At 41.1% G+C, this 27,983-nt stretch overlaps 3 protein-coding genes across 4 annotated transcripts; 1 reads left to right on the top strand and 2 right to left on the bottom strand.

The window, feature by feature from the left end:
* Positions 1-1,669: 1,669 nt before the first annotated feature.
* On the bottom strand, positions 1,670-4,873 carry LOC139914676 (chymotrypsin-like elastase family member 2A). The gene is made up of 4 exons (XM_071903045.2): positions 4,816-4,873; positions 2,181-2,326; positions 1,820-1,972; positions 1,670-1,681 (listed from the first exon to the last, which is right to left on the bottom strand). Exons 1-4 carry the CDS (start codon positions 4,871-4,873, stop codon positions 1,670-1,672), a joined length of 369 nt encoding a protein of 122 aa, XP_071759146.2.
* A 6,400-nt stretch (positions 4,874-11,273) lies between these two features.
* Positions 11,274-16,754, top strand: LOC139914673 (retinol dehydrogenase 7-like). 2 transcript variants are annotated; one of them, XM_078291167.1, is made up of 5 exons: positions 11,274-11,337; positions 14,597-14,911; positions 15,666-15,924; positions 16,048-16,174; positions 16,341-16,501. In XM_078291167.1, the coding sequence occupies exons 2-5, from the start codon at positions 14,599-14,601 to the stop codon at positions 16,350-16,352; spliced, it is 711 nt and encodes a 236-aa protein (XP_078147293.1). In that variant the 5' UTR covers positions 11,274-11,337; positions 14,597-14,598; the 3' UTR covers positions 16,353-16,501. The 2 variants fall into 2 exon arrangements, with proteins under 2 accessions (XP_078147293.1, XP_071759143.1); XM_071903042.2 differs by having other exon boundaries at positions 11,276-11,337; positions 16,048-16,211; positions 16,341-16,754.
* A 1,245-nt stretch (positions 16,755-17,999) lies between these two features.
* Positions 18,000-22,927, bottom strand: LOC139914667 (ATP synthase F(1) complex catalytic subunit beta, mitochondrial). Its single transcript, XM_071903033.2, has 10 exons — positions 22,794-22,927; positions 21,689-21,862; positions 21,353-21,527; positions 20,928-21,049; positions 20,583-20,767; positions 20,242-20,400; positions 19,549-19,671; positions 19,007-19,219; positions 18,664-18,865; positions 18,000-18,485 (listed from the first exon to the last, which is right to left on the bottom strand). Exons 1-10 carry the CDS (start codon positions 22,894-22,896, stop codon positions 18,388-18,390), a joined length of 1,554 nt encoding a protein of 517 aa, XP_071759134.1. The 5' UTR covers positions 22,897-22,927; the 3' UTR covers positions 18,000-18,387.
* Between the last annotated feature and the right edge of the window lie 5,056 nt (positions 22,928-27,983).

The raw sequence follows: 27,983 nt of genomic DNA on the forward strand, positions 1-27,983 counted from the left end.
TATGCTTGAAGTCTCACAGGAAGAGAGATCTTCTGCCATTGAAAGTGCATTCTATTAATAGAATTGTAGGCCTATTTTATCAATCCCCTAAACAAGCCTTGCAGGTTTACATGTGTGCCATTAAAATTAGCCAGCGTTAGAGCTGACACAGGTTCTCATTTCCTCACTTTGAGGAAAATGCTAGTCGCCTATAATTACTTAACATACTGTATGCTAAAGCATTATTATGTGCACCAGACAGAGCTATCTACCGGAGGCACAGAGATGATTTTGGTGCTAATAGGCTACTCTCGGCATTTGCATGTTGCAAGGGCACCAACTCACCTGAGAACTGCTGGTCAGGGATTATGGCTGAAACTAGTGCCTCTAGCTATACATAGACACTCAAATTATGCATGTGTTCCTGGTAGATTGGCACTTTAGCATACATTAGTGATAGAGTGATAGTAGGCTATTAACACTACCAAGGCCAAGCCACCGTCAATTAACTCCTGTTTCGAGTGTTAGAACTGAAATCTCTCAGCTTTCTAAATGTGTTGGTAGACTTTCAATATCATGTAAGGAAATAGTGGTTATGCTTTACTTCCTTCAGTTGACAGATAGTTTTACATCTGAGAATCATTGTGTTAAACCTGGCCTGTCTAGTGTTAAAGCACCAAGCCCTGATTAGAGTGATTAGAGATGAAGATCAGCCATACTGCTGTGACTGCCCATCTTAATATGATACAGTAACACAATGTCAATGTGATGTAACTCAATGTGATGTTCAACATATAACACAGGGGTATTTTTGTACACAATCGCCAAAATCTGTTACCTTTTGCATGTCTGAACTCTTATTTAGAAAACCATTAGGATTTTGAAAAGGAGGAGAAGAACACAGTGTTTGCACTACATTTTTTATTTTACGATTAAGTGCAACAACCAACAACAACACAAACCAATCCATGTCTTAGTTCCGATGATTTTCCACGAACCAATCACTAGTGACTGACGTATCCGGCCGCTCTGACGTTACTTTCAGTTACACTGATGCTGGGCGTATTTACTAACTTTACCAACAATGTCGGTTTTTGACAAAAATATGTTTGTTAAGGAATGATTTCAACAAATATTATTCTGCCGAAACGCCATTGGCCCGATCGTTTTTCCGATCGAGAAATCACTGTTGAATAGAGCAACAGCAGACTCTGTTGACCAAATCTGAAGAGTGGGCGGGTCAGGAGTCTGGAACCAGGCTAGGACTGGATGCTTCTTTCTGGTAAATGACTGCATTTCCTATGCTAAGTTTGAAAGGAGGATTTTATTTGCAACATGAATATTCATGTAAAGAATACATAATAGGGATTTCTGTGCACTCCTACCACTGACAATTGGTTTTCAAAGTATGCTGTCTAATGTCACTTGAATGACACTTGGAGGGTGGCACACTCCTACAAATTTTAAGTGTAACTATCTGTTGAGTTGAGTATGAAACTTGGAATTTCATGAACATTCACATTTTAACATTCAATGATTTCCTTTTATGTAAAACCATTTTCCTGCTTTTATTTCAGCTCAACTTTAAAAGCCACATAATCACCACCAAGAAATGGCTGCCCATCAATAGCTGTGGGTTTTAACGTTAATTGCCTTGTCACAAAGACAGTAAACCGTAAGTACGCTGAATCTATCTGCAGAGCTGTAAGCAACAGAGAGAGCACTGCACTAACATTGTCAAGTGGAGCCAAAAAAACAATCTATGCACTGTACTGTAAGCGTCCACTAAAAGGCACATATTATATTAAATACTGTACAAACCAAGCCCATTTCCACTCACATTGTTGATCCAGGAGATGTAGGCGCTGACGCGGGTGATGACGGAGGGCTTCTTGGGGTAGTTGCAGCCCATGCTGGAGCCGAAGCTCACCACACCGTGGACGTCCCAGGAGCCGTCAGGGTTCTGGCAGTTCAGGGGGCCACCAGAGTCTCCCTGAGGGGTAACAGAGCCAGACGTGATGTTCAGGCAAAGGATGGCGAAAACATTTAGAAATTCTACATATATAATAATCATTATGGCACTGTGTAAAACTATTCTAAACTGTAAGGCTGCTATATTTTCACAGGAACTCCATTTCTGTATTACATGAGACTGTAGAATAAAATGTAGGGGTTGTGGGAAATGTGGGTATGTGACTCACGTTGCTGCTAGCCAGCTGTCCATCTCCTCCAGCATAGATCATGTTCTTGGTGACCAGGCTGCCCCACCAGTCAGGCACGGTGCAGTTGGAGTGGCTGACCACAGGCAGGAGGGCCTGCTGCAGGATGTCAGTGATGGGACCTCCAGCTGTGGAAAAGAACAGGGCATTCAAATTTAGCTCTGTAGTCAAGACCACAATAATCAAGTCCAAATCAATTCCAAGACCAGGTCCAGTTGAGTTCAAGTCAAGACCAGGTCCAAAGGACGTTGAGACCAAGTCAAGGCCAAGACCAAAATAGGCAATGTCTTTCCAAATGTGAAAATAAAGCTTAAGGAGTTTCTTAAGGATCAACAGAGATGATAGCTCTGGACTATACCCTTCAACATCCAACTAATTAATGTATTTTTTAACATCATTTTGCCCATGGGGCAAGACCAGCCTCAGAGCCAGGGAAAATTACCCAATCAGCAAATTGAGCCCGCCCCATTCACTTTGTCATGTTATTATGAAAACAATAATTATGAAATAATATTTAATTTTTTGAAATTAAAGAAGAAAATCAATCAATTATTAATTTATTTACTGATGATATTATATATTTCTGTATTTATTTATATAATTATTTATTTTACTGACACATTTATTTATTTAATTAGGACTAATATGGTCCTCCATACTGGACTACATTTCAATAATTTGAATTATTGTGACAATTCTGATAAATGACTAACAAGGATAAATCACTAATAAGGATTATATATATATATATATAATATTATAAAATTATAGCTATACACAAGTTAAGCCACAGATGAAGAGAAAAAAATGAGGACGTTAGAATGAGGACATTAATGAGACTAATGACAATAATAATAGCCTAATCAGTTTAAATGCAAAACACTCATGCAATTTTATGTGTAAGATTGAAATTCTTACAAGTTAGTCACATTCACTTAGCTCTAGTTTGCTATTCACTTTTAAAAGAGTGTGGTATGGAAGCCATATTGAAACCCATGCTAGATGACCTTAAAAAGCTCTCAACTGAAGGGTTCACTGTAAATATTAGCTGTCAACTCCATGATCGGTGGGTTCAGTATGTCTTTTGACACTGGCAGAACTTATAAATACTGCATGGCAACTTATTCAGAGATGAAGCAGAAATCCTGGTTCCATAAGTATCACCTTGAATGTGTCAAACCAACTCTCTCCCACCGGACATTATGCATGATTTGTTAGAAGGTGTTTTGCCACTAGTAATGAAACTTATTTGTGAAGCTCATAGACAAAATCATATAACTATACAGAAGATAAATAAAGAGCTTCAAAAACTTTGTATAGGTCAGAATGATAAGGCCAACAAGCCGGTGCAATTATCTGAAACACTTCTCCAGCATTCATGTGGTGTCTTTTTAGATTGTTCTTATGGCACACCATGTTCCATCTGACCTGTAGAGAGATTGCACCAAGGTCCACCAAGCTTCACCAAGTTAAAAGTCCTCAGTAAACATTTTGGACACTTGTGCAGTTGAATCATGATAGAAGTTAATCATTCAATTTAAAGTTATTGGCAGGGGCTTGTCTCCCTCATCCACAATGTTTACAGTGCACCTTTGGAGGAAGATCAGTGTGTTCCAGCTTCTATCGATGTTTTAATGTCTGTTGACAAACTCGATAAAAGAGACATTTCAGTTTGTCCTGCCACCACAGGGGCACCACTGAGGGCACAGTACCAAAAGAGTGAAATGGAGGCTGACGGTTAGTTTTGAGAGGGGGAAGGCGGAAGGGAGTAAAGGATTGGTTCACAGGAGTTTGAGCATCACCATGGTACATTGATAAGAATGTAGAGAGGACAACTGATGTTTCAAAACAAGCAGTGTGTGAATGTCAACTTGAGTCCATGAGGTGCTTCCTATTTAAAATTGGTTTTAGGGTGATTTTCTAAAGCTAAGTTGATGTACGGTACATGGCCAGGAGGGATTTTTCAGTGTTAGCACCTATGAACTCATACAAGACAATAGTATGCAATAGCAGCAGTGCTCCTAAGTGTAAGCTTGTATATTGCAGATTTTAAATTTATGTGACTGAAACAATCACTCTAGCAACCTGCTTTGAAAGTATATCCTTGAAAAAAAATGATTGAAGTAAAGCTATATATATAATCGACTCCAGGGCTGGGCTTATTCTCCTCCCATACATCTTCAAAGAGAAGATTGATCACTACATCACTGGGTGATGTATGTTTCGCTAATGTCTCATGATACTGACTGGCAGAACCGCCATAAATCCATGTACTCAATATAATGGTTTAGGTTCAGGGATTATTTTTAAATTATTTTCTGTTGTTTAATGTATTTTTTCTGTGGATGTTTTCTTTTAATAAGTAGGAACATAACACTCAATCTTATCTTTGTGTATTTTTGTGTATGTAGGGTGAGCCTTCTACACCATATCCAACCATGCAGTTCGTAGACCAGGACTAGAAAACAGCAATCGCTAGAAGAGGTCTGAATGTGGTGAAAGTGGATGGAGTGGAGGTGTGCCATTGCACAGGAGTAGATGAAGCCTTCATCACAGCCTTTTGTATGTACTTTGTCTTCAACATTGCATCCCAGGCCTATCTGAAGAACACACTGACCTTCCTCTAATGGCGCACTGTAAACATTGTGGATGAGCACAATGTTGATGAGGAACATGGGCCAGAGCTGCAGAGAGCTGCTGCACTGCTCGCTATGGGTTGAAACGTCTGGCCTAACCCCAGTCAGTGATTTAGTGTTGATTTACTTTTCATGAAACTGAAGAAAGATGAACAAAATGGTCACAGTTCATCAGGGACTTGAACTCTCAACCTTTTGGTCTAAAGACTTGAACTTAACCACTCTGCCAACTTCCACTTGGGTGTGATGAAACAAAACAAAGGGACAAGTGATTGGTCATAGGTGATAGTCCAACCCATATTGAAAGCCGCAGGAAGAATATTATAACTGTATTAGTGCCCCACATTAATCAATTTACACATGGCTTTACAGACATCATCTTGAGAGTCCAGACATCATTTGTCTTTAGTTTGATGAAGATTGATCAAACTATCTTGAACATATCACATTGGCAATTTATCAAACTATTTGCAGCTGCACATTTCCGTCTACTGTATGCGTGTTCCGTTAAAAGTTTATTGGTCGATAAAAGCCAAACCATTTGGTGTATCAATAACCTTTATACAATTTGGAAAAAGGGCAGTCCCAAGATTGTACACACCAAGTTTCGTGTGAAACGGCCTAGGAGGAGTTGTGCAAAAAGTGTTTCTTAAATAATTCAAAATGGCGGACAATACAATATGGTGGACATTGAAAGTGATACATGTGTTGGACTCGGCACCTTCCAAAGAATCTATGGACACAAGAATTTTCAGTCTACGATACACGGTTCAGCACTACGTGCTTGGACCCCTAATGATTAAGTGTAATCAGATTGTGGGTGAGGGAGACAAGCCCCTGCCAATAACTTTAATTTGAATGATTAACTTCCATCATGCCTCAATGTCCAAAATGTTCACAGAGGACTTTTAACTTGGTGAAGCTTGGTGGACCTTGGTGCAATCTCTCTACATAATATGAACACATGCCAACATCATGGAACATGGTGTGCCTTAAGAACAATCTAAAACAGTGTTTTTCAAAGTCTGGGTTGCGACCCTATTGTGGGTCACGGGAGATTTTGAAAGGGTCGCCAAAGGGTCACCAATAAAAAATATTAACCAACTGTTGTCAACTATTACGGAAGCGTATTGCATTCACCAAAGAAAAAAAAATCGGAGATGGTTCCTCGTAATGACGTATCTCATAGTTATGACTTAGTATCTCATAATTATGAAATAAAGATCTCATAATTATGAGAAAACTTATCTCGTAATTACGAGCAAAACTTATCTTGTAAGTATGAGAAAAGAATACTTCCGGTTTGGGCATTTAGCCTTTGCGTTTAGCCAAAAGAAAAGCGCAAGATTTTCAACATGTAGAAATATTGTTTTAAACCAATTACCTTGTATTTAATCATCAAATTCAATAAGTGAGCACCCATATTAATGTTTGATGTCATAATAATAGTGAAAAAAATCCCCTCAAAAGATCGATTGGTGGTTTTGGGAGGTCCACTGTCTATAGGAGGCTTCACTTTGGAGATCTTCACAGTGTTAATTGGCTTACGAATCAGGCCTAAAGCACGAGAGGGCACATGCCATATTTGTGGCAGTGATGTCTTGCTGGTTGTGGGTGGTACAGATTTACATCCTAATGTCTTGAAGTGTGCCAAGCTATACAGCAACCTGATCAAGTGGCTGCAGTGGCCCAGACCAGCTTTGCAGTCACAGTGTTTACATAATGGTCAGTAAGGCAATGCAATCATAAGTAGCATCAGTGATCATATAAAAAATGTGACACAAATTTTAAAGTGCTTCTTCAGTTATTCGTTATCATGATTGGTAGAACATTAACTTTAACACTTTTTCACAATGGTATAAGTGGTAATGATTAATCCATCCTGCTATGTTGCTGTGCTTCTTCACTTATTAGTTATCATGATTGGTAGAACATTAGTAGAAATTATATCCCCTATCATTATTTTATGCTAGGTTGTCTTCCAAACTGGCCGAGTACAGCCACTGTCAATAAGCTAATGCCCAACGTTTTTGCAGTCAAGCCCCAAGACAAGATCTTAGTGATTCTAGACTGCACAGAAATCCCTGTTGAAACTGCCAGCTCCAAGGTCCTGAACCCTGAGACCTACTCACACTACAAGGGAACAATAACACTTAAACCTGCAATAAGCGATTTCAGACCCTGTAACCAATCCTAAAACTAATGTGTGCCACGTGGAGATAAAGCTTGTTGTCACGTTCGGCCCGAGTCGTAGCTTTTCCTTTTTTTTTAAACTAGGTCCTCTCCTCTCTCTCCCCCTCCCCTCCCTGAAAAAAACCTTGTAACCTTCAGCGGGAGAAAATTCTGGCAAAGCGAGACTGGTAACCGGCGACATTTCTCCGTAGGTACGTTTATTTTAGCCATTAGCCTTTATGCACGGTTTGTCCTAAGGGGCTTCTGTAGCCCAGCAGGTCTGCTGTGTGTGTTTATAAATGTGTTGCGGTTTCTGTCACCCTCTAGTGGTCAGAAAAAATCTGGCACTCATAATTACTGTAAAATCACAGACTTTGATTTTTTCGTCAATTTTTTTATATGATCACTGATGCTACTTATGATTGCATAAGCCTTACTGACCATATGTAAGTTGTGAAACCATACATTTGGCACTGCCTGGCCATTGGAGATTCTAGTAGTTAAAGCCCCCCCTCAAGTGATGATGTCACTTGAGGGGGGCTTTAACTACACTCATTCAAATCACTAGGCTTCCTGAAAACATTGCATCTCAGAAAGTGATGTGGAATTGGGATGTGGAACTGTGCCTGATTCAACTGGCAGAACTCAGTTGTTATTTCTACTTTGCCCTGTAGACCAATGACTTACTTGCAAGGCCGAACAAGCTAACAGAGTTCCAGTAAGTGAAACAGGCACAGCTCTGCATCCCCGCCCTGATTCACCTGTTGAACACTTGGACCTTATTTTGGACTGGGACTGTGGTGGAGATAATCATACATCACTTTCTGAGATGCAGTGTTTTCAGAAAACTTGGTGATTTGAATGAGTGTCATGAGGTCATTGGAGGGGGTCTTTAACTCTGTGTGTGTGTATGTGTGTGTGTGTGTGTGTGTGTCTGTGTGTGTGTGTGTGTGTCTGTCTGTGGTTGGTTGGTGGGGGCGGTCAAACAACATTTTGACCAGCTGTACCTTACTATTAACTCATCTGTCTTCGTCTTCATTTTCTACCTCCTGCACTTGCTCCTCCTCTGTCTCACTTTGGGTGCAGAACAAAACATCTCAGAAAATGTTGCTAGTAATGATAAAAGCTAACATAACATTATTTAATTAAATGCTCACCTCAGTGCACCTGCTTCATTGCCCAAGATGCTGTTGGAGGCATTTTCTTGCATCAATGTCATCAGGGCCACTAAAACAAGGTTAATGTCATTTAATTTCCATATTTAAATTGTAATTGTATAATAACTTAATAAGTTAATTGTATATAACTTAGTACCATGATAACAGAAATTCACCTGCATTCACTTGTTCTTCTGGTGTTTCCTGTTGTTTTGCTCCAGCTGAAGATGGATGGAACTGCCCCCTCCTTTAACTTTAACTTCCCTGCCAGTGTTCCTGTTAAGTCACTTGTTCGAACACACTTTAGTGTTAGGAGTGATCTGAATGAAACGAGAAATTACACACAATGACGTGACACTAGAGAAAGATGAAATTTGCTGTGCTCATATTATTTCCCAGAGGAGAGACACCAGAAACGATGGAAAAATCATTTTTGAATTCACGGAGCCGGAGACTCTGGAGCTGAATCTGACTCGCTCCGAGGAGGGTGAACTACTGCAGCTAATCAGCGACAGCAGTTTGGGGGCGAGACACACATCAACGCCAGTATCCGCATTCTGGCTCAGTGTCTCATCAGAGTACCAGGCCTCAGCCAAACCAGTACTCTGCTGTTGCTGCCATTCACTGCCATTCTGTATTTCAGAACGTTGACCTGTAAAGCAAAATGTGATTGATAATTGGCATTGTATTTGTGTCAATTAAATATTTTCCTTAGGTAGAAACTACAGGAGGCATCTGTGTTCAGGTTATTTTTATTTGTAAGGTTTTGTATAGTCTGTATAGTTATAGGCTTATGCTTTTGTCTATGAGCTTCACAAATAAGTTTCATTAGTGGCAAAACACCTTCTAACAATTCATGCATAATGTCCGGTGGGAGAGAGTTGGTCACATCAAAATAATCTAATGTATCAAACTTACTAGTACCATATACACCATACAAAGATGTGTTTTTTCCTCATTTTGTTTGACACATTCAAGGTGATACTTATGGACTTCAGTTGTTCTTATAACAAAACCAGGATTTCTGCTTCATCTCTGAATACGTTGCCATGCAGTATTTATAAATTCTGCCAGTGTCAAAAGACATACTGAACCCACCGATCATGGAGTTGACAGCTAATATTTACAGTGAACCCTTCAGTTGAGAGCTTTTTAAGGTCATCTAGCATGGGTTTCAATATGGCTTCCATACCACACTCTTTTAAAAGTGAATAGCAAACTAGAGCTAAGTGAATGTGATTAACTTGTAAGAATTTCAATCTTACACATAAAATTGCATGAGTGTTTTGCATTTAAACTGATTAATGAACGGCCCAGTAACCTTGATGTATCCAGTCTAAGTGTAAATGCTCACAGTATTGGTATATATAAGGAATGGTTAACTTGCATACGCTAATACAGGCTGCATATGTTAAATGTGCATGAAATTTACCATCTGTTCATTAATGCTTTTACTGTTTTTGGTTCCATGATTCAACAGCGGAGAAGGAATCATTTTGAACATATTTAATGAAACATTGTGTTTAAATGGTTTGTAGTCTTCTGCGTAGCCAAATTGATGGAATCCTCAGTATTGTACAACCGGAATGATTCAACAGAATTTTAGGCAAATCTGAACAATGTTAAGTTTGTTTTCTATATAAGATTGCATGAGTGTTTTGCATTTAAACTGATTAATGAACGGCCCACCAAGCTTGATGCATCCAGTCTAAGTGTAAATGCTCACTGTATTGGTATTTGTATGTGTTTTTAAAAGGGATGATTGAGTCACATGTTAATACAGGCTGCACACATTGTTGTGCCCCAGCATTTCCTGTCTGTTAACTGCTTGTAATGTCTCTTGATTCCATGATTAAACCGTGGAGAAGGATACATTTTGAATGCATTTTTTTTTTAATTGATATATGCTTGCCACTTGCCACTTTGAGGTACAAAATGGCTTGTTGCTGGGGTGTTACCCCTAAACGGACATATGTGTCTTTTCAAAGGGTACATTGTTATACCAAAGCATCACAGTAAATTTTGTCACTTGGGGTACATATTTGTTCCTTCAGAGGTACAGGTGATAAAGGTACAAATATGGACCATATACAAGGGTACAATATTTGTACCCTAATAGGGTACAGCCCCAGCGACAAGCATTTGTACCCTTTTAGGTACATGTTTGTACCTTGTTTCATTACAGTTAGGCTACCAATCAAAAACTAGAAAAGGTTCAGTTTTCTGGAAAAAAAAAAAAAAAGTGTGCTTACTTCAGTGAAAGGGTAGACAGGTGAATTCATTACAAAGAGTTAAAATCTTTAACAGATCTTGAGCAGATCTTCTCAAGATGCAAAAAAGCCAAGTGTAAATGCAACCGCCCCATTTAGACTTGTCATTTCATGCATCCCTTATCCGGATAGTAACCAGATATGATTTATCCACATTCCACTTACACCTTGCCACGTCAATGCGTCTCCGTTAGCCAGATAGAAATCCGATTATCTCTTCCTGCTTTCCCGCAATGTATGCAAATGTGCTCCCTCTGTCCCCCTCTCTATCTTTCTATCTGTCCCCCCCTCGCTCTCTCTCTCTCTCTCTCTCTCTCTCTCTCTCTCTCTTCCCCCTCTCTCTCTCTCTCTCTCTTCCCCCTCTCTCTCTCTCTCTCTCTCTCTCTCTCTCTCTCTCTCTCTCTCTCTCTCTCTCTCTCTCTCTCTCTCTCTGTGTCCCCCCTCCTGTCTCTCCCTCCCTCTCACTCTGTCCCCCCTTCCTTCCTTCCTCTCTCTCTCTCTCTCTCTCTCTCTCTCTCTCTCTCTCTCTCTCTCTCTCTCTCTCTCTCTCTCTCTCTCTCTCTCTCTCTCTCTCTCTCTCACGGTCTTTCTCTCTAACAGAAACACATGAAGTTTGACTATAGAACTTTTTTTTCAAAATCGGTTGTAAAAGAAATCAGCATTATCACTGGTCTAAATTTAAATAATTAGAATTACTGTGTTTGTTTATTGTTGCTTAGCTGCGTTGTGTTTTCTGATAAATGATTTAACAAGGATTATAAACATTTTTGCCGTTTTCCTAAAGAGGTTACGCCCTACATCAGGCATTGGTCAATACCAAGCATGTGACAACCCTCGAAACTGATTGGGATCTGGGTTGTTTTTGTACCAGACTTGTAGCAGTCTTGGAAGACCTTCACAACAGGTAAGAGCGGCTTGAGTTTTGGGGTTTTTTTGTTGCCCCAGGCCTTTATGCGAGTTAAGCGACAGATGAAGAGAAAACAATGAGGACTTTGAATGAGGTTATGAACGAGATGGTTTTAATGACAGCTAAGGCACTCCGGACACCCGCACTATTTTGCCATTAGCCAGCAGTAAACTAGCCTACGGCATAAAAGATTAGAAGAAGATAAGGCAAAAAAAAAATAATTTTACTGACACATTTTGTTGAATTAACTAATTTCCATATAGGCAGCCTGCAACAGCCATGTAGGCTAAGAGGCTATTAAACATTTCGGAACAAGTCAAACAAATATCAAACTGCAGAAGTGATAGTCTATAAATGTTTTACTGTGCATGGTATTTGGTAATCCATAAAGATAGGCTATCATTCATAAAGTGGTTCTCCAGAGATACTGTTGGTTAGTCCTGCCAAGCAGTGTAACGTTACACTATGTCCTACTGTACATGTGTTGTGAAAGGGGATGAGTCCAAACTCGCGCGCCATCATCAAATATTTGAGGAGCCCATTTACCAGGTATTGTGTTTCAACTAGTAACGAAGTAGTTACACGAATTAGCCCTACAATTTCAGTTTCAGCAATATTGCAGTTACCAATCGAAAATAAATTGTCACCTTTGCACTTTGTCACTTTTGTCACTAAATGTAAACGTTGAAGTTAAATTGGCCACAAACCAGTTCGTTACATAAGTGACATTAGTCATCGTCATCGTCCTCCACACACAGCTGAGAAATGAAGGCAACTGATTTATCCTGATTTATGAAGGAAAGAGAGGAGGCAACCGCTAATGTTAGGGATGTGTAACCAAGGGCGGATATTTCATTTCACTGTTGGGGGGGACAATAAACAGAAAAATTTCTCAAGAGCAATTCCTGAAGGGGACACCAAAGGTGCCGCCAAAAGTACTGTTGTATTAAATGTATATAGAGGTCCATTATGAAACATTTCCATAAGCACTTCATTCCTTTCTTATGAAGATTTTATCAAATTGCCTTTGATATTACTGGGGTCTTTCTACTTGGCGTTTCGGTGCACTGAAAAATGATCGGATGTCTGTTTTTCTTTTCTCTGCCATTTTAACTGACTGGCTGACAAATAGACACACACACACACCCCACACACACACACAGCATGCAGGTTATTTACAGTAGTAGGTGAGATGCAACACCCATTAACTGAACTAAAGCTAATATATGCCTAATTAGATTTAGTTTTCCCGAAAAAGCAGATCTCTAATGTTTTGCTGTCAATGTGTAAAAGTCCAGAACGCTATGAAGCCTGCCAGAAATTGACTTATATTTTAACATAATGTTTGTTGTAATTATGTCTTTTTTATTAATTAAGTCTTCATTTATTTCCAAAATTATGAACAAAATAACATAGTGGCAGCCATTTTACATGCAGTAAGAAAAAAATAATATACTTAGAACCTAATTACATAGGGTAAGTTAATCTTAAATATTATATTATAGAAATATTACTGTTACCATCTACAAAAGATAAAGTATTTTGGTATGAAATCCCGCATTTTAATTTAACCAAGTATCCTGTATCATAAATACATGTCTGGCATTTGTAACAAACCAAACCGCTTGAAAATCGGTCGAAAATTCAGTGAGTTATGATGATTTTAATAGTGGACAGACCTCCTGCCTCCATACACACACATGCATTAGGAGACGCGGCTCCGTACCAACACGCTGACGCACAAGATTCAACCGCGAGGTAACGGAACAAAATGTAGTCTGGTTACAATTGTGAATGTGTTTTATTCTGTTGAGTGGTAGAAGTAAAGAAAAATGTCTGACACATCCTTTGTTTTAAGTTAACCTTTGCAAAGTAGCTTCTTACTGGAGGTCAGCCACCACTGACACACTTCCAGAGATCCTCCACACACACTCGTACCGAGGGCTAATGTGTGTGTGTGGGGGTTCGGGGAGGCAGGTAGGCAGTGGACCAAACCACTGTGAGGCGTATGAGGGGGGGACGCAATCTTTCGAAACTTAAAAACGCATTGTTTTGCGTCTATAATTAGCACAAGTGCTTTCAATGCATATTATTATATTATTTAAAATTATATAGTTATGTTTACAATGATATATTGAGGGGGACAACTCTCTGTTAGTCCCAGGAAGGGGGGGTCCGGACCCCCCTGTCCCCCCCGTAATTTCCGCCCCTGTGTGTAACGACAAAGTAATGTAACGAGTACAGTACGTTAAATAAGTAAGGTGGTAAAATTACCTTTGAGGAGTGAGTAGACTATTAAAAATCACTGCATGAGTAGTTCAACAGAGGTCAGGTAGGATAGGGGAGAGCGGGGTGAGCCGGTTTTACTGAAATTGTTATCTTGGCAAGGAAAAATGAGACAGAACTAAAACAAATGCTCCCAATCACATTTCAGGAACTTGGCATTCAAATTAACTAGTAAGAATGCAGCTAAATGAAAGAAGAATGAAAATACAACTTCTTAAAAAAAAAAAAAAACCAGTCCCTTAAGGCTCAATTTGCCCCAAGTTGGGGGTAAATTGATCCTAGCAAGTGGGTAAATTTATCTGCTTGGGGGCAAACTGAGCCACTGAATTACTCATGTTGGAGTCTGGATAAAATGCAAATAAACTATTTCTGTGTCAAATGAGATTGAAGACAATGTTGTCACTTTAAATCATTATTTATTTATTATTTAATTGTAGAACAGTAGTAAAATGTTCCTGCATGTCATTTTGCAAACCAAAGCACAAGCTTGAGTTAAATGTGACATTACTTGACATTAAAAACACTAAAACACTTCAACTACTGTTAGCACTACTACTACTGCTACCACTGTTGCTGCTTCTACTACCAGTACTACTTCAACACTTTGAATTTTACTTCAACTACTATTGCAACTATTACTTCAACTGAAACTACTACTTCAACTCACTTTCTTTAACTTTCTGTAACTGTTTCACTCTTTCTTTCACTCTTTTACTCTTTCAGAACCAGTGCTACTGCTACTACTAATAGTATGAATACATGGTGAGGCTGCAGGTCTTATTAATGTGTCATTACACTTCTAGCCAGAGTTTCTCCTCCTTTACATAACTTCCTATTGGCACACACCTTTCATACTCCCAGACAATGCTGAGGTCTGTCTCAATCACTTCCCTATAGTGTGTTGGTGAGTAAAAATGGGGCCAAAACACGCCAAAAAGATATGAAGCAGTTTTCCTCTTGTGTCCTGCAGTCATGTACCTGTACCTCCTGGGGCTGGTGGTCGTCTACTACCTGTACCGCTGGGTCAAGGAGATGCCCAGGGTCTCCGACAAGGCCGGCAAGTATGTGTACGTCACCGGCTGTGACTCCGGCTTCGGCAACCTCCTGGCCCGGCACCTGGACAAGCTGGGCTTCAGAGTGATCGCCTCCTGCTTCACCGAGAGAGGGGAGGAGGACCTGAAGAAGTCCTGCTCCGACAAGCTGATCACCACGCACCTGGACGTTAGAAACAAAGACAGCGTCAGCAAAGTTGCGGCTATGATTGCGGAGAAAGTGGGAGAGCGCGGTGAGTGTTGAGTGTTAATGATGACAGACCACTTTTAACTATCTCTCTTACATATTTCCATTTAAATTTACAGGCATAGAATAACCAGTTTCTTCATTTGGGAGGAAAACAATGCTGTGACAGTAGAAGTTATTAGGCATTATTCACATTGGTCTGGCTTGAATCCTTGATATAACAAGTGTAATAATGCTAAATGCTGCTCTTTTGTAGGTATGCACAACCCCAACGTAACACACTGTGATATTTGATCCGTGCAGTCTACACAACCCACAACATTGATACCAGCAGCCGGTCTTACTTTACTAAACAGACTCTGAAATATAATCAACATGCAGGAAAACTTTTGATATTCCTTTTCACAGGAACACAGTATCACATTGTACATTCTTTTCATAATGTACTTAATGTACTGCTCAAGATTACATAAAATTAATTGGTGGTCAGCAAAACAGTATGGTACTCACTAGTTGAGATCTTGATCTTGAGATCTTGGTTAGACTTATATAACCCCTTTTCCTGAAAGTGTATTACTTCTTCTTTTGTCTTTGAACCATTGACAGCAAAGACACTGTAATGGTTTTAATGATGGAATTTGATGTACTCCATTTCCCTCTCTTGGTCACTTCATCCAGTGTAAACATAAATAAGGCAGCAACAACTCCACTTCCCTCCATTACTAGAACTTCCGGTTAGTCATCCGCTATTACAGAAACTCAGCAGGCTGGGGTAAATAACGGTTTAAAAACACTCCTAGGCCTTTGGGCTGTGGTGAACAACGCGGGCGTGGCCACTCCCTCCGCCCCTTGCGACTGGCTGACCATCGACGACTACAAGTCCATGCTGGATGTGAACTTGAACGGGGTGATCGCCGTGACGCTGAGTGTCCTGCCGCTGATCAAGAAGGCCAGGGGGAGGGTGGTCAACGTCGCCAGCGTGTTCGGGAGGATCAGTGTGGTGGGCGGCCCGTACGCCATCTCCAAGTATGGGGTGGAGGCCTTCAACGACAGCCTCAGGTGAGTCACACAATCTATTAATTATCAATACGCAATGACAAGATTTTTTTCTTAAAATACAATCAGCCACATTGATCACATTGAACACATTGATCGAGGAACTTTTTTTTCTTTTTTTTTTAGGTTAAATATGATTCCTTTTGGTGTCAAGGTCCTCTGTATTGAGCCAGGCTTCTTCAAGACAAATGTGACTGACTATAATATCCTGCTCAAAAATGTGAAGATGCTGTGGGACAAAGTGACCCAGGAGGTCAGAGATGACTATGGGGCTGATTATCTAGATAAGAGTAAGACTGGACAATTTCATTTGGTGTATTGGTTTTTTGTTCTTTTTTAACTGAAGAAATCTGAAACATCCTATTCAGTTAAAATGATACAGTTAAAGTTACAATGTGTGGCATTGTTTTCCGTCCTAGTGGATAAGCTGATGAAGCAGAAGCTGGCCCAGATATCCGATGCGGACCTGATGAAGGTGGTCAGCTGTATGGAGCATGCCGTGTCTGCGGTCCGGCCCCGGACCCGCTACTCCCCCGGCTGGGACGCCAAGCTCTTCTGGCTGCCGCTGTCCTACATGCCAAGCTGCTTGTCCGATTACCTCATGTCCAAACAGGCCGTTCCCATCGCAAAGTCTGTCCAATAAGACCAAATATACTCATTATATTAGTATGGGCCTTAAGATTTGCCTGTTTTTATCCACAGCCATGCAACTGACCAATGTATTCATGCATTTTTTAAATTCCTAGCCAAAGCCTTATTCCAAATTCACTATTGAATAGCCAACATTTCTTTGATGAGCAATATTGTGACATAAATAATACCACTTAAAACGATACTTGTCCAAACTTTGTTTGCTTCCCTCCTCTAGAGCAAGGACTTCATATATGTTGTCATTTGTAAAGAATTGTGCAGCTACACGAGGCTTTCTCACAAAGAGCAGAAAGGGCTGGGCAAATTGAAAGCCAACTTATCTGCAGGTAGATAGAGGCTTGTTCCAACTTATCTAGGCCTTGGGATGATAGAGGTGTGTGTGAAAGGTTAAGGATACAGCAATAAAAATCTAACACAATTCAACAAAGAAATGATTAACAAGTGTGCAGAAATTGCAGGAGAAAATTGGTGTTGCTTAAATTATAAAAGGATTATAAGCAAGATTAGTACAGTGTAAAAGTTCAGTATAACAAGCGTCTAAAATGTATGTGCAAGGATGCATACCTTAAACACTTGCACACAGTACATTTTTTAAACATTTCTCAGCCATCAGTCATGAGGAAAAAACTGAATTAACCCTCCATAATGGGCTTGTACCCAAACACTATTCCTGTAAACGGCACATTACCGTAGTTCATTACCTCAGTTCAATTTTTGTGTTTGATGTGTAAGAGGGTAATTTTAGGCCATTGACCTTTGTCCTAAACTAAGAGCTCCAACTAGAAGCGGACGAGAGCCAACAGTGGGGAAGTTCAACACTTTGAGAATTGACCATAGTTATCAATAGTGAATGAAATTTAGGCCTACTTGTTTAAGTGCTCTGAAATTCTTTAGTAGGATTCCCAACAGTGATTAATGTAATAAACTGCACTCATATTCAACCACTGCAGCCCTGGGCAACGTGAGGTGGACTTTGTGAATATGAAATCTTTTCACAGCCTCAATATTGTAGAAGGAACACTGTTGTCTTAATGACGGGCAATGATAAGCCTCTCTAGCCTCGGCAGCAGCAACAACCTTAACTGTCAGTGTTGTTTTTATATTGCTCATAACTGTTCATAGCAGTTTGTTCTTGAGGGAAAGACACGTTATCCATTTCTTTCCCAGAACCACAAAGTGTTGAAATAGTTGGCAGCGTGTTGCGACATTTATAGCGTATTGTTTTCATCGTTTGATTTATTGACACCCAGTACTGCAATTCTCAAGTGTTGTTTCTGTGATTCAGGCCGCGACAGCAACAAGTTCTTGTCATGAATCAAAAACCCACAGAGTGAAGTTTCTTAAACAAGAATCCTGACATTAAGTATTAGGAGACAAAGTAAGTTACCGCCAAGTCTGTGAAGTAGAAACAAAAACAACACTTCCCATCTTTGTCAACTGCTTTATTTCAGTTTGTGACAATGAAGCTGCAACAGTACAGGTAGCTCAACATGGCCTGTGAGTGCCATCTTGTGGTCAAAGTGGATGAGGACAGCCATTTCATGAAACAACCCATTAGGAACAAGATTTTCTTCACTACAACATATTAAAAGCCTAGGAAATATACAGTTGACACAAGTTGTAGTTTTATGTAAAGACAGACCTTTATTCCATCTCTTTTTCATTGGAAACATTAAATAGAACTTTTCTTTCAAGATGACAAGACAGGTACATCTGCATTGTGACATGTTTTACAAACCAAGTGCTCCTACCACAGGACCCCTCCTTCCTTTCCCCTTTTCCTCAATTTCTTAAACAGTTAGATTGTTTAGATGTTTATGAGTGCTCCTCAGCCAGCTTCTCGGCCTTCTGAACAACCTCCTCGATGGGGCCCACCATGTAGAAGGCCTGTTCGGGGAGGGGGTCGTACTCACCTGGGGGATAACAAGGTGCAAGATGACATCAGTACACACACACAGTACTCAGAGAAATTATTAAATGTCCCGTGTGTTTGTGTTAGACCCAATAAATCATAAGCACGATCAAAAAAAAAAAAAAGACATTAAAGTCAAATACATAATATGTTAACAGTGATATTGTCCGTATACGTACCACCAAGGATGCTCTTGAAGCCCTTGATGGTTTCCTTGAGGGGCACGAGCTTGCCCATGTGGCCGGTGAAGACCTCGGCCACCTGGAAGGGCTGGGACAGGAAACGCTGGATCTTGCGTGCGCGGGCCACAGTCAGCTTGTCCTCCTCAGACAACTCATCCATACCCAGGATGGCAATGATATCCTGCAGGGATTTGTAGTCCTAAAAAAAAAAAAAAAAGGGAGTGAGCAAAACGGTTAGCCTGATAAATGTCTAGATCAAACTACAGGTGAGAAAGTTAGAAAACTGTATTCGACATTCAATACAAGAGCAGCGGATTATGTGGCTATTCAAATGACAAACCTGGAGGATCTTCTGCACGCCGCGGGCGACGTCGTAGTGCTCGGCTCCGACGATGTTGGGGTCCATGATACGGGAGGTGGAGTCCAGGGGGTCGACGGCGGGGTAGATACCCAGCTCAGCGATGGCGCGGGACAACACAGTGGTGGCGTCCAAGTGAGCGAAGGTGGTGGCGGGGGCAGGGTCAGTCAAATCGTCAGCGGGCACATAGATGGCCTTGGTGGAGAGAATTGAGGCTTGGTCACTTTAAAATGCTAGTACTAGCCTTCTTGTTGCCCCAATACTATATGATCAGAGTAGACCAATGGTTTTAGCCGGTATTCTCCCATCACTAATTTGTCGTTTCAAATACATGCTCCTAAAAGGCCAAGTAACTGTAACACTGACATAGCATGGTATCTGTTGGCAATGATGAAGTACTACATAACAGTTTAGTATCCATTATTCTACAGCCATTACCAATGTTCTTAAGACATTTTTGCAAGTCCATGTAATGCCATGACACAGCTAGAGTGTCAAATGTGCTTATTGAGCTCTTTGCTTACCTGCACAGAGGTGATTGAACCCTTCTTGGTGGTGGTGATTCTCTCCTGCATGGTACCCATGTCAGTGGCCAGAGTGGGCTGGTAACCCACAGCGGAGGGGATACGACCCAGCAGGGCAGACACCTGAGAGGTCGGGAGAGGACTTGGTATTAGGGATGTGCAAAAGTCTATTCCCCCCCCCCCCCATGGCTGACTAGTCAGTGGATGGTCTGAATGACAAACTTGACTAGTTGGTGTAAACAAGTGAAAATTCAACATAAGCTTATTGGGCTATGGGCAAAATAACTTAAAAATATTAACCACAAAATCAAGCATCAACTTAACATTTACGTTAAATATATCATTAGATAAAGATATTGATTGTATGATGCAAGATGCATTTCCAAATCCAGTCAGTCTGACAAAACATCAAATGCAAACATTGAGATCCTCATGAACGACTAGTTGACCGTTTCGGCACATCCCTAACTTGATATCAGCATCAAGCATTTGACGTTTTATTCTTCACCAACCCTTGGTGTCTAGACAGGGATGTCAGAGTGTCAACTAAGTTGCATTTTAATCCAAATTTGTCAGCTACCACATTAGAGAGACACCATTTTATTACAATAAACTAATCCCATAACATTTCTGTAAAACTTTGCTTCTGCAACTTGGCCATTGGTAGAGAAACTATTTTGGGACTGTACGGACCTCAGAGCCAGCCTGTGTGAAGCGGAAGATGTTGTCGATGAAGAGCAGCACATCCTGACCCTCCTGGTCACGGAAATACTCGGCCACAGTCAGTCCAGTCAGAGCCACTCTGGCACGGGCGCCTGGGGGCTCGTTCATCTGTCCGTACACCAGCGCCACCTAGTGGGGAGGAGAGTAGAGGTCAGGGACAGATATCTGTCAACATGACATGACATGAGTTCACAAGGGCATGGGGTCACTGTCAAACCCACCCTTCCAATTAAAGACCAACAGTCATGTTTTACTACTCAGGGCTCAGGGGTAGTGTACTTTTTCTTATGGAGGCTTGCTACAATCCTCACCTTGGAGGTGGTGTCCTTCAGGTTGATGACACCAGACTCAATCATTTCATGGTACAAGTCATTTCCCTCACGGGTGCGCTCTCCCACTCCGGCGAACACGGAGTAACCACCATGGGCCTTGGCCACATTGTTGATCAGCTCCATGATCAATACAGTCTTGCCCACACCGGCACCACCGAACAGACCTGTGCCGATAAAAAACATGGCAGATAAGCATTACAGATTGATTTTATATTACAAAGTCACTACAAACATTCTAAGTATTCAAGTCAGTCCCATTAATCCTGTACATTATCCTGCCAAAGTTTCGCACACATGAGCAAAACTTTATTCTATCGCACATACCGATCTTTCCTCCCTTGGCGTAGGGGGCCAGCAGGTCGACCACCTTAATGCCAGTTACCAGAATCTCCTGCTCCACACTCATGTCAGTGAATTCAGGGGCCTCAGCGTGGATGGGGGCAGTCCTGGGAAAAAAATTGTTTTCCAGTCACTTCATCTATATATGACTAATAAATCAAACCGCAAAATTAGAAGTAAGTTGCAGACCAATAGACATTTGCACCCTCTATCGTCACCATGTCTTCTACCTAAAGTGCCTACTGCATCACTGCTGCCCTTGTATTGCTTTGCTGCATGTTAGATCGTTTTTATATTGACCTTGCTTTAGTACTTTCATTTTCAATCCCGTCTTCTTTCAAGCCTCATGAAATGCACTACACAAATTAACTATTATTGGAATCGTGCAGTTATGCAAAAAATGAACTCACTGCTTGGTGGAGATGGGACCCCTCTCGTCGATGGGCTCACCGATGACATTCATGATTCTGCCCAGGGTTTCGGGACCCACTGGGATTCTGATGGGGGCACCAGTGTCCTGGACTCCCTGTCCACGGACCAGACCCTCGGTACCATCCATAGCAATGGTACGCACTGTGTTCTCCCCTGAGGACATGACAGAAACAGGATTAAAATACTGAAATGCTACTGTACAATCTTCCAGTCAATGAACAGCCCTTTTACTGCATTTTACCCAGTTACAGCAGCAGTCACCCACCTGACCCATATAAGTACAAAGACTGCAGGCTATATCCCAAGATGCTCACCCAGATGCTGTGCCACCTCCAGGACTAGCCTGGACTCACGGCCGGTGACTTCCAGGGCGTTGAGGATGGGAGGAAGGCCCTCGTCAAACTGGACGTCGACGACGGCACCGATGACAGCCACAATGCGCCCGGTGGCGACGGCAGCAGCGGCGGCTGGTGCGACATAGTCTCTGCCTGTCGAAGTAATCCAGTGGAAAAGTGAGCATTTAACTCAGGCAGGGACCAACATGTGTGACCTTGTCGTGCCTTTGCTCGTTTGTGTCTACTGACTGCACTGTCCGATGTGAAGCTGCGAGACAACTGCGCGTCTGGCCGCTGAAGTCTCAATGTCAAGTGATTGTTTTCGGCCATGTTATGAATCAGCTTAGAAACGAAGTTATCCACGATTTCACTTGACTGACAATGTAAATCGCAGTTGAAGGACCTTTGTAACTATGCATTAAATTCACTTCTGTGAGATTAACGCTGGCTGGCCACTTACCTACCGGTCTAGCTAACGTGAGAAGTCTGACAAATGAATGAAGTCTGCTGCGAGCTAATGTTGCTAATGCTACTCGTTAGCTGCACGACGATCAATGACAAGTAATTCACATCATATAGTTAGTCTGCTTGCAATAACATAAATAGCTAAGTAGGCTCACTCTCTGCAGAGGTTAGCGCTTTTTGATGACAACAGATCCATTTTAACATGCGTTGTTGTGTGAACTGTGCAAACAACTGTCAAACTACGCTAGCCGACTAGCCTTAACTCAGCTAGCTATAACCTGTGACTGCTAGTGCTAGCCGCATAGCCACTACACCGCCTCATGTCATGACACATAAAGGTCATTACTGTTGGCACAAAAATAACACAGTCCAGTCATTACTTATTCAATGACACATGCCAATAGCAGTAAATATGCATATTGTCCGCATTTAATATTTTGAAATGGCTCTAATATATGAAATATTTGACATTTCAGTATCACGGCCTGCTCCGCCGCCGACAGGGCAGCCAGCGTGTTGCTAGCGCCAGCTAGCATAATCCCTCCCTCCTGACAACCGAGTAAACGTGTCTTTCCTTAAAACATATCTCCCTGAAATGCTCCAAGCATGCGGGACTTACGAGAGAGGACGGCTGGGGATCCAACGAGAGCCTTGAGGGGCTGGACCCCAGGCTTGAGAGCCTGCAGAGCCCCGGTGCAGCAGCGTCCCACAGCTCCTAACATGGTCAAAATGGCTGAAGGTGGAAAGAGACAGAGGAACTTTCGGCTTTATAATGAATGACCGCTGAGGCGAAATGCGCTTGCGTGCAACGTCAAGGACTAGACAGAGCATGCGTGGATCTTAAGCGCATCCAGCTGACATTCTGCCCTCTACTGAGCTGGCCTGTTTGACAACAAATGTGTGGCTGCAGAATGACTGATACTTTTAATAGTTTCCTAACAAAAGCTCGCACAGTATCTAAAATTAATGGTTCAGTTACTGTATATGTCGACTGGAACACTGCAGACCCCAGAAAGTATGGTTCAGGGATCCAGGTGGCACCTTGATCAAATAAGTACACAGTGTCCCATCTTGTCAAGGGGCGCTGAACTCTCAGCTGCACCCCTGCCATTTGGTGTTTAGGTCTGTAGTCCCCATCTTGCTTGGGTTGGTCGCAGTTCCCTCATTCCTCAGAGACAGGAAACAGCAAAGATGTCAAGAGAACATCCATTATTTTACCTCAAGATAAGCTGTCAGATGGCCTCACCATTATATGTATTATAGACTGAAAATGTTCTACCTGTAATGACTCAATATGTACTCGGTATACAATACCCCCCAATACATGTACACACACACTCACACATACGTTGTAGTAAAGCCAAGGGCTCTCTGGGTAGGTGTACAATAGAGGAGGAGAGTATAGTTATAATAGGTGACTATACTGTGCAACCATCATCCATTTATATGTAGGCTACTGCATTTGTGAATAGCAGTAATTTGTGTGGGTATACAATAAGATTAAACTTTACTGATCGCTGTGGGAAAATTGGGCCATTGCAGCAGCAAACAATAGGACATCTATAAGATTACAAAAATAGAACAAAAACAACATATTGATGACTTCATCCTGCTAAAACAGAACTTATTGGTTTAAAATACTTTCTCACTATGTTGACTATTGACAGCCTTTCATCTTAAGAGACGTTTGCAGTTGACGAATCTATGAATCCACTTTCTTAGACTTGCAGAGCAGATGTGTGAGTGTGCACATGGAAGATAAAAGAATGTATGTGCAGAAATGTGTCCAGACATGCAAAAGTGTATTATTAGTGACATTATCAAATTTAGAGATGGAGGTATAACGTGTACAGAAATGTGTTCATTCTGTATGTGTATGATAGTGGCACAGTATGATGTATCTGCATTCTCTGTCCATTATCTCTCACACACACAGACACACACACACAAACACACAATTATTTGTTGTACTTCTGTTGGTCTACTGATCAATGTTGAATTGTAAAAAGCCTATAGAAGTGAGTGCATCATATTTACACTAGAGTGTGCTGCTGCACTAAAAAGAGAAAGAGGTAGCCTATGTATGGATCCTTTTGTGTCTTGTGTGTGTGTGTGTGTGTGTGTGTGTGTGTGTGTGTGTGTGTGTGTGTGTGCGTCTGTGTTTGATAGATGCAATGCTTCCTCATTTTCCAGGGTTTGAAAAATACACTATTAATCATAGCCTCTATTTTAAAGCATTGAAAATATTTCTATTCACAGAGCCTGAACAAACAATGCTTTCTGGTAGAATATTGTATTTACATTTCAGCCTGTAATGATTTCAGTGCGTTAGGCTGTGTGTGAGTAGATTGGAAACCATATTAAACATTCCAAAGATGGTTTAGTCTGGTTGATAAGACATATTCTGTGTAGTTTTGTTTTTTTATCCCTGAGGCAAAACATTCTCTCAAATTCCCACTTGCTGTTTGCATTTGTTCTCTCAATAGAAAAACATACCATCTATTTCATTTATCAACCGCAAAAGAGAATGGAGTTTGGAGAAACAACATGAGTATACAATAATCCATTTACAAATGTCAAAGGTAGTAGTTATCTCTTATGTATGTTTGTCTCGTATGTACTTAATCATATTTTTTCTCAGTGTATTCATTCATTTTAAATTGAAAACACTCCACATAGAACAAGAAAGCATGTACAATAGATATCAAAGGTATATATTTTTAAAGTGATCAATCAAAACCTCATAAAATTCAGACCTCCCAACGTATCACATATAGCCTTGCTTTCCCTTTGAAGAATTAGATGTGATCTTTTTTAAAACACGCCTACTGATGTTTTGTAAGGCACCTTAATTGATTCAACAAGCCTTGGCTTCACTGCTACCCGCAGATGACTAGTCTGTATTTGCCTGTGAAAACATAGCGCATACTTGAATCAAGCATCTCCATGCCAGGAAGAGAAGTCTGATGAAGGATCATTGAGAATGCTTTCTATTGCGAGGCTCTTGTGGTGAACACAGTTGTTGGCTGATTATAGGTAGATGCACAAGGCAGGTTTTGAGCAACATAGAGCGCCAACACTCCCAGTTAAAGGAAACAAAAGATCCAAGGTTTAAAATATATTTGAATGTTTCTCAGCAAAAAGAAGTTCCTATGTACAGCAATGCTGAGATCATTGGGCAATGTTGCTCACCACCAAAAAAGTTGTCATATATCATCTGCTTTAAGTGTTTTACATGTGCAGAAAGCCATTCGGCTGTGGCATGAAAGGGCATGCAGTTCCTTTAGAGGGTCTAATGCAGCAGAAGCCGCAGCAACTCCCACTTCCAAACAGACATCTGCTTTATTTGCCTCTGAAAGAAAGGAGCCACTCTGTGAAGTGGTCTGTGGGAAGCCAGTGGAACCAACTACATATTGGATCCCACCACACACACCTTTAGCCAAACCCTCCTAAATGTTTTCCATCCCAAAAGAATGTCCCACCTGTCCCATGTGTGCTGCAGCGCTTTATATTGTCTCTGTCAGCTTTTTGCAAAACTCCACTCATCGTTCTTGGGATTTCTTGACAGCAGCTGACCTTTGACCTTCCGCAGACACGTTCCATGCACCCCCTTGCGAGGAAACAATTTTCCACCTTCTAAGACATGTTTTAGAAAGCACTTCAAAGGTGAAGAGGATGCTTTCACAGAGGGAGATTGAGCGGTTTGACACAGACGGTCTGCTGATTGTAGTAAAGGCTTATGGAGCTACAGTAGACCCAGGTCAAATAGTATTTGCAAAAGCTTTTCATGGCTTCTTTCAGGCTTCTTAGGTACCAGATGGCTGTGGTTTGTCACATAAGACAATAAAATAGTGCCTGAAACTGAGGAAAATGTTTGAAAGTCATTTTTAGCAGACCTTTTCTGTGATTACAGTAAACCGTATTCATCTGGTACTCCATGAAGATTACACAATATGCAAATACTATTTTACCCAGTTCTGTGGTATAGCTGTCAGCTTCCCTTTAGATCACACTGGTATGGAAACTTGTTGAGACATAGATATCTGTTTTTTTCCCTTGGAGTAATCTTACAGAATTGCAAGTGCGTGCTAGAGAGGAATAATGGATGTGGTTTGCCATTCAACAGTCAACAGTCACTGATGTCACTCATGTTGTCTTCAGCGCTGTAACTATATATTTAAGGAACATGCATTATCTTGTAAAAACAGTGGTTAAGCTAAATGTCACAGGAAAGATACCTGGAAGGGCTGGGGGATATCAAAGAAGTAAGTGGTGGCTTTAGCAGTGTCATAAAAAGGAAGACTCTCACACTTTTTTTTCATGCCACACACCTTTTGCCAGGAATAGATTTTCTCATCCAAGCTAAAATGTGTGACAATACATCCAAATTGCTAAAGTGGTAAAACTCGTGGTTAACACAGCGAGGATGTGAACAATTGGAGGCCACCACATCCGCTCTGTGTTCATTTAGGTAGGATTATCTTTATTGATGTGAAGACACTGAACTCTTCAAGTGAGCGTCATCCCATTCCTGGGTAGTTTTAGTGGCGCTGTGGGGTCTACTGTGGAAAACCCCTTGGGAGATTAAATGCACAATTTAAATGGTGTATAAAATGGTAAACAGACGGGCTTAAGGGTGATGATAGTTATCCAGCTCGTCACTTCAGATGTTGTCTGTCAGCTATTGTTGTGAACACATCAGGAAAGCGAGGACTTGCATCTAAACCAAAGGCGTTTTTTTTCGATTTGTCATAATGCGCACATCTGGGTTTGAAATGGTCCATTGCACCTGCTTCATTTAAATTGTCCTGACAGCCAATTTATTGCAGAAACTAAGATTTCTTGCCGTTTGTTTCCCTGAAAATTCACACTTTTTCCTTAGGTGCAAGGCATATCCTATTAAATTTTGTGAATGAAGAAGACTTCAGAGTTGAACTCTGCCTCCTACTGTAGTTTTGCCATATGTTGTGCATTATGCAAACAAAGAAAGTGTTTAAACTAGAAGAGATAATAGCTCACCAAAGCAGTAGCTTTTAAAGCTGAAGGGTTGGAGTTCAACAATGACTCCTCAATGCAAACTAGCTCCAAAGTGACAGAAATAACTCCTTGCTGTGCTTTAATCAGTTCACCATAAGAAGGAATGGGAACTGAACCAGATTTAAGGAGGTCTATCTTTCAGGGTAGCATTCTTGAGTGACAGGCTCACCTTTGCTTGCTTTCAGGAATACAGTAGGCTATAAAAACATGCACCGTCATCCCTGTTGCAGAGTTATGTGATTCCGATTCCAGCTTTTACAGCTGGAGACGGAGAGGGTTTCATGGGGTTTTGGGCTCCTATGATCCAGATCTAGGGTCTTACATGGGAATAATAAGAATAAGGAGTTCTGACACTTTTCTGGGTCCCCAAAAGGACAAACACCAGGTTTAAATATAGACCTGATTTTGAAGAGTGCATGTTCCTATTTAGACTTGTACAAAAGTCTAGCTTTTCACATCTGGCTTTGAAGAGAGCTCGACCAGAAAAGAGACTTGTTTTTGTGTGAAATTACAAAATCTGGCTTTGAATGTACAAAATATAAGGCCAAAATTAGATTGGAGAACAGATTCTGCTTGTGTACCCTACAAAAAGCTGCACTCTTGGTAGATCTGTGTCCAAAGTCAGTCAACACCTATGCTGACAATAATTGAATGACATTCCATTCAGTGATGTGAAAAAGTCCCACCGAAGACCACAAAAGCCTTTCCTGTCATAAATCAAAGGATGAAATCTGTCTTTTATTTTCATATTCTGCTGTCAAAGAACCAGTGG

The sequence above is a fragment of the Centroberyx gerrardi genome, chromosome 21 (genome assembly GCF_048128805.1).
Source record: "Centroberyx gerrardi isolate f3 chromosome 21, fCenGer3.hap1.cur.20231027, whole genome shotgun sequence".
Taxonomy (NCBI): Eukaryota; Metazoa; Chordata; class Actinopteri; order Beryciformes; family Berycidae; genus Centroberyx; species Centroberyx gerrardi.

Excerpts from the sequence above, each read along its gene's own strand:
- LOC139914673 (XM_071903042.2), top strand. The coding sequence starts at position 14,599 with ATGTACCTGTACCTCCTGGGGCTGGTGGTCGTCTACTACCTGTACCGC. Across the intron at positions 14,912-15,665 it reads GGAGAAAGTGGGAGAGCGCG|GCCTTTGGGCTGTGGTGAAC; the intron begins GTGAGTGTTGAG and ends AAACACTCCTAG. Across the intron at positions 15,925-16,047 it reads GCCTTCAACGACAGCCTCAG|GTTAAATATGATTCCTTTTG; the intron begins GTGAGTCACACA and ends TTTTTTTTTTAG.
- LOC139914667 (XM_071903033.2), bottom strand. The coding sequence starts at position 22,896 with ATGTTAGGAGCTGTGGGACGCTGCTGCACCGGGGCTCTGCAGGCTCTC. Across the intron at positions 21,528-21,688 it reads GGAGGTGGCACAGCATCTGG|GGGAGAACACAGTGCGTACC; the intron begins GTGAGCATCTTG and ends TCATGTCCTCAG. Across the intron at positions 19,220-19,548 it reads GTTCAATCACCTCTGTGCAG|GCCATCTATGTGCCCGCTGA; the intron begins GTAAGCAAAGAG and ends CTCTCCACCAAG.
- LOC139914676 (XM_071903045.2), bottom strand. The coding sequence starts at position 4,873 with ATGTTCCTCATCAACATTGTGCTCATCCACAATGTTTACAGTGCGCCA. Across the intron at positions 2,327-4,815 it reads CAGTGCGCCATTAGAGGAAG|CTGGAGGTCCCATCACTGAC; the intron begins GTCAGTGTGTTC and ends TCTTTTCCACAG. Across the intron at positions 1,973-2,180 it reads GACAGCTGGCTAGCAGCAAC|GGAGACTCTGGTGGCCCCCT; the intron begins GTGAGTCACATA and ends GTTACCCCTCAG.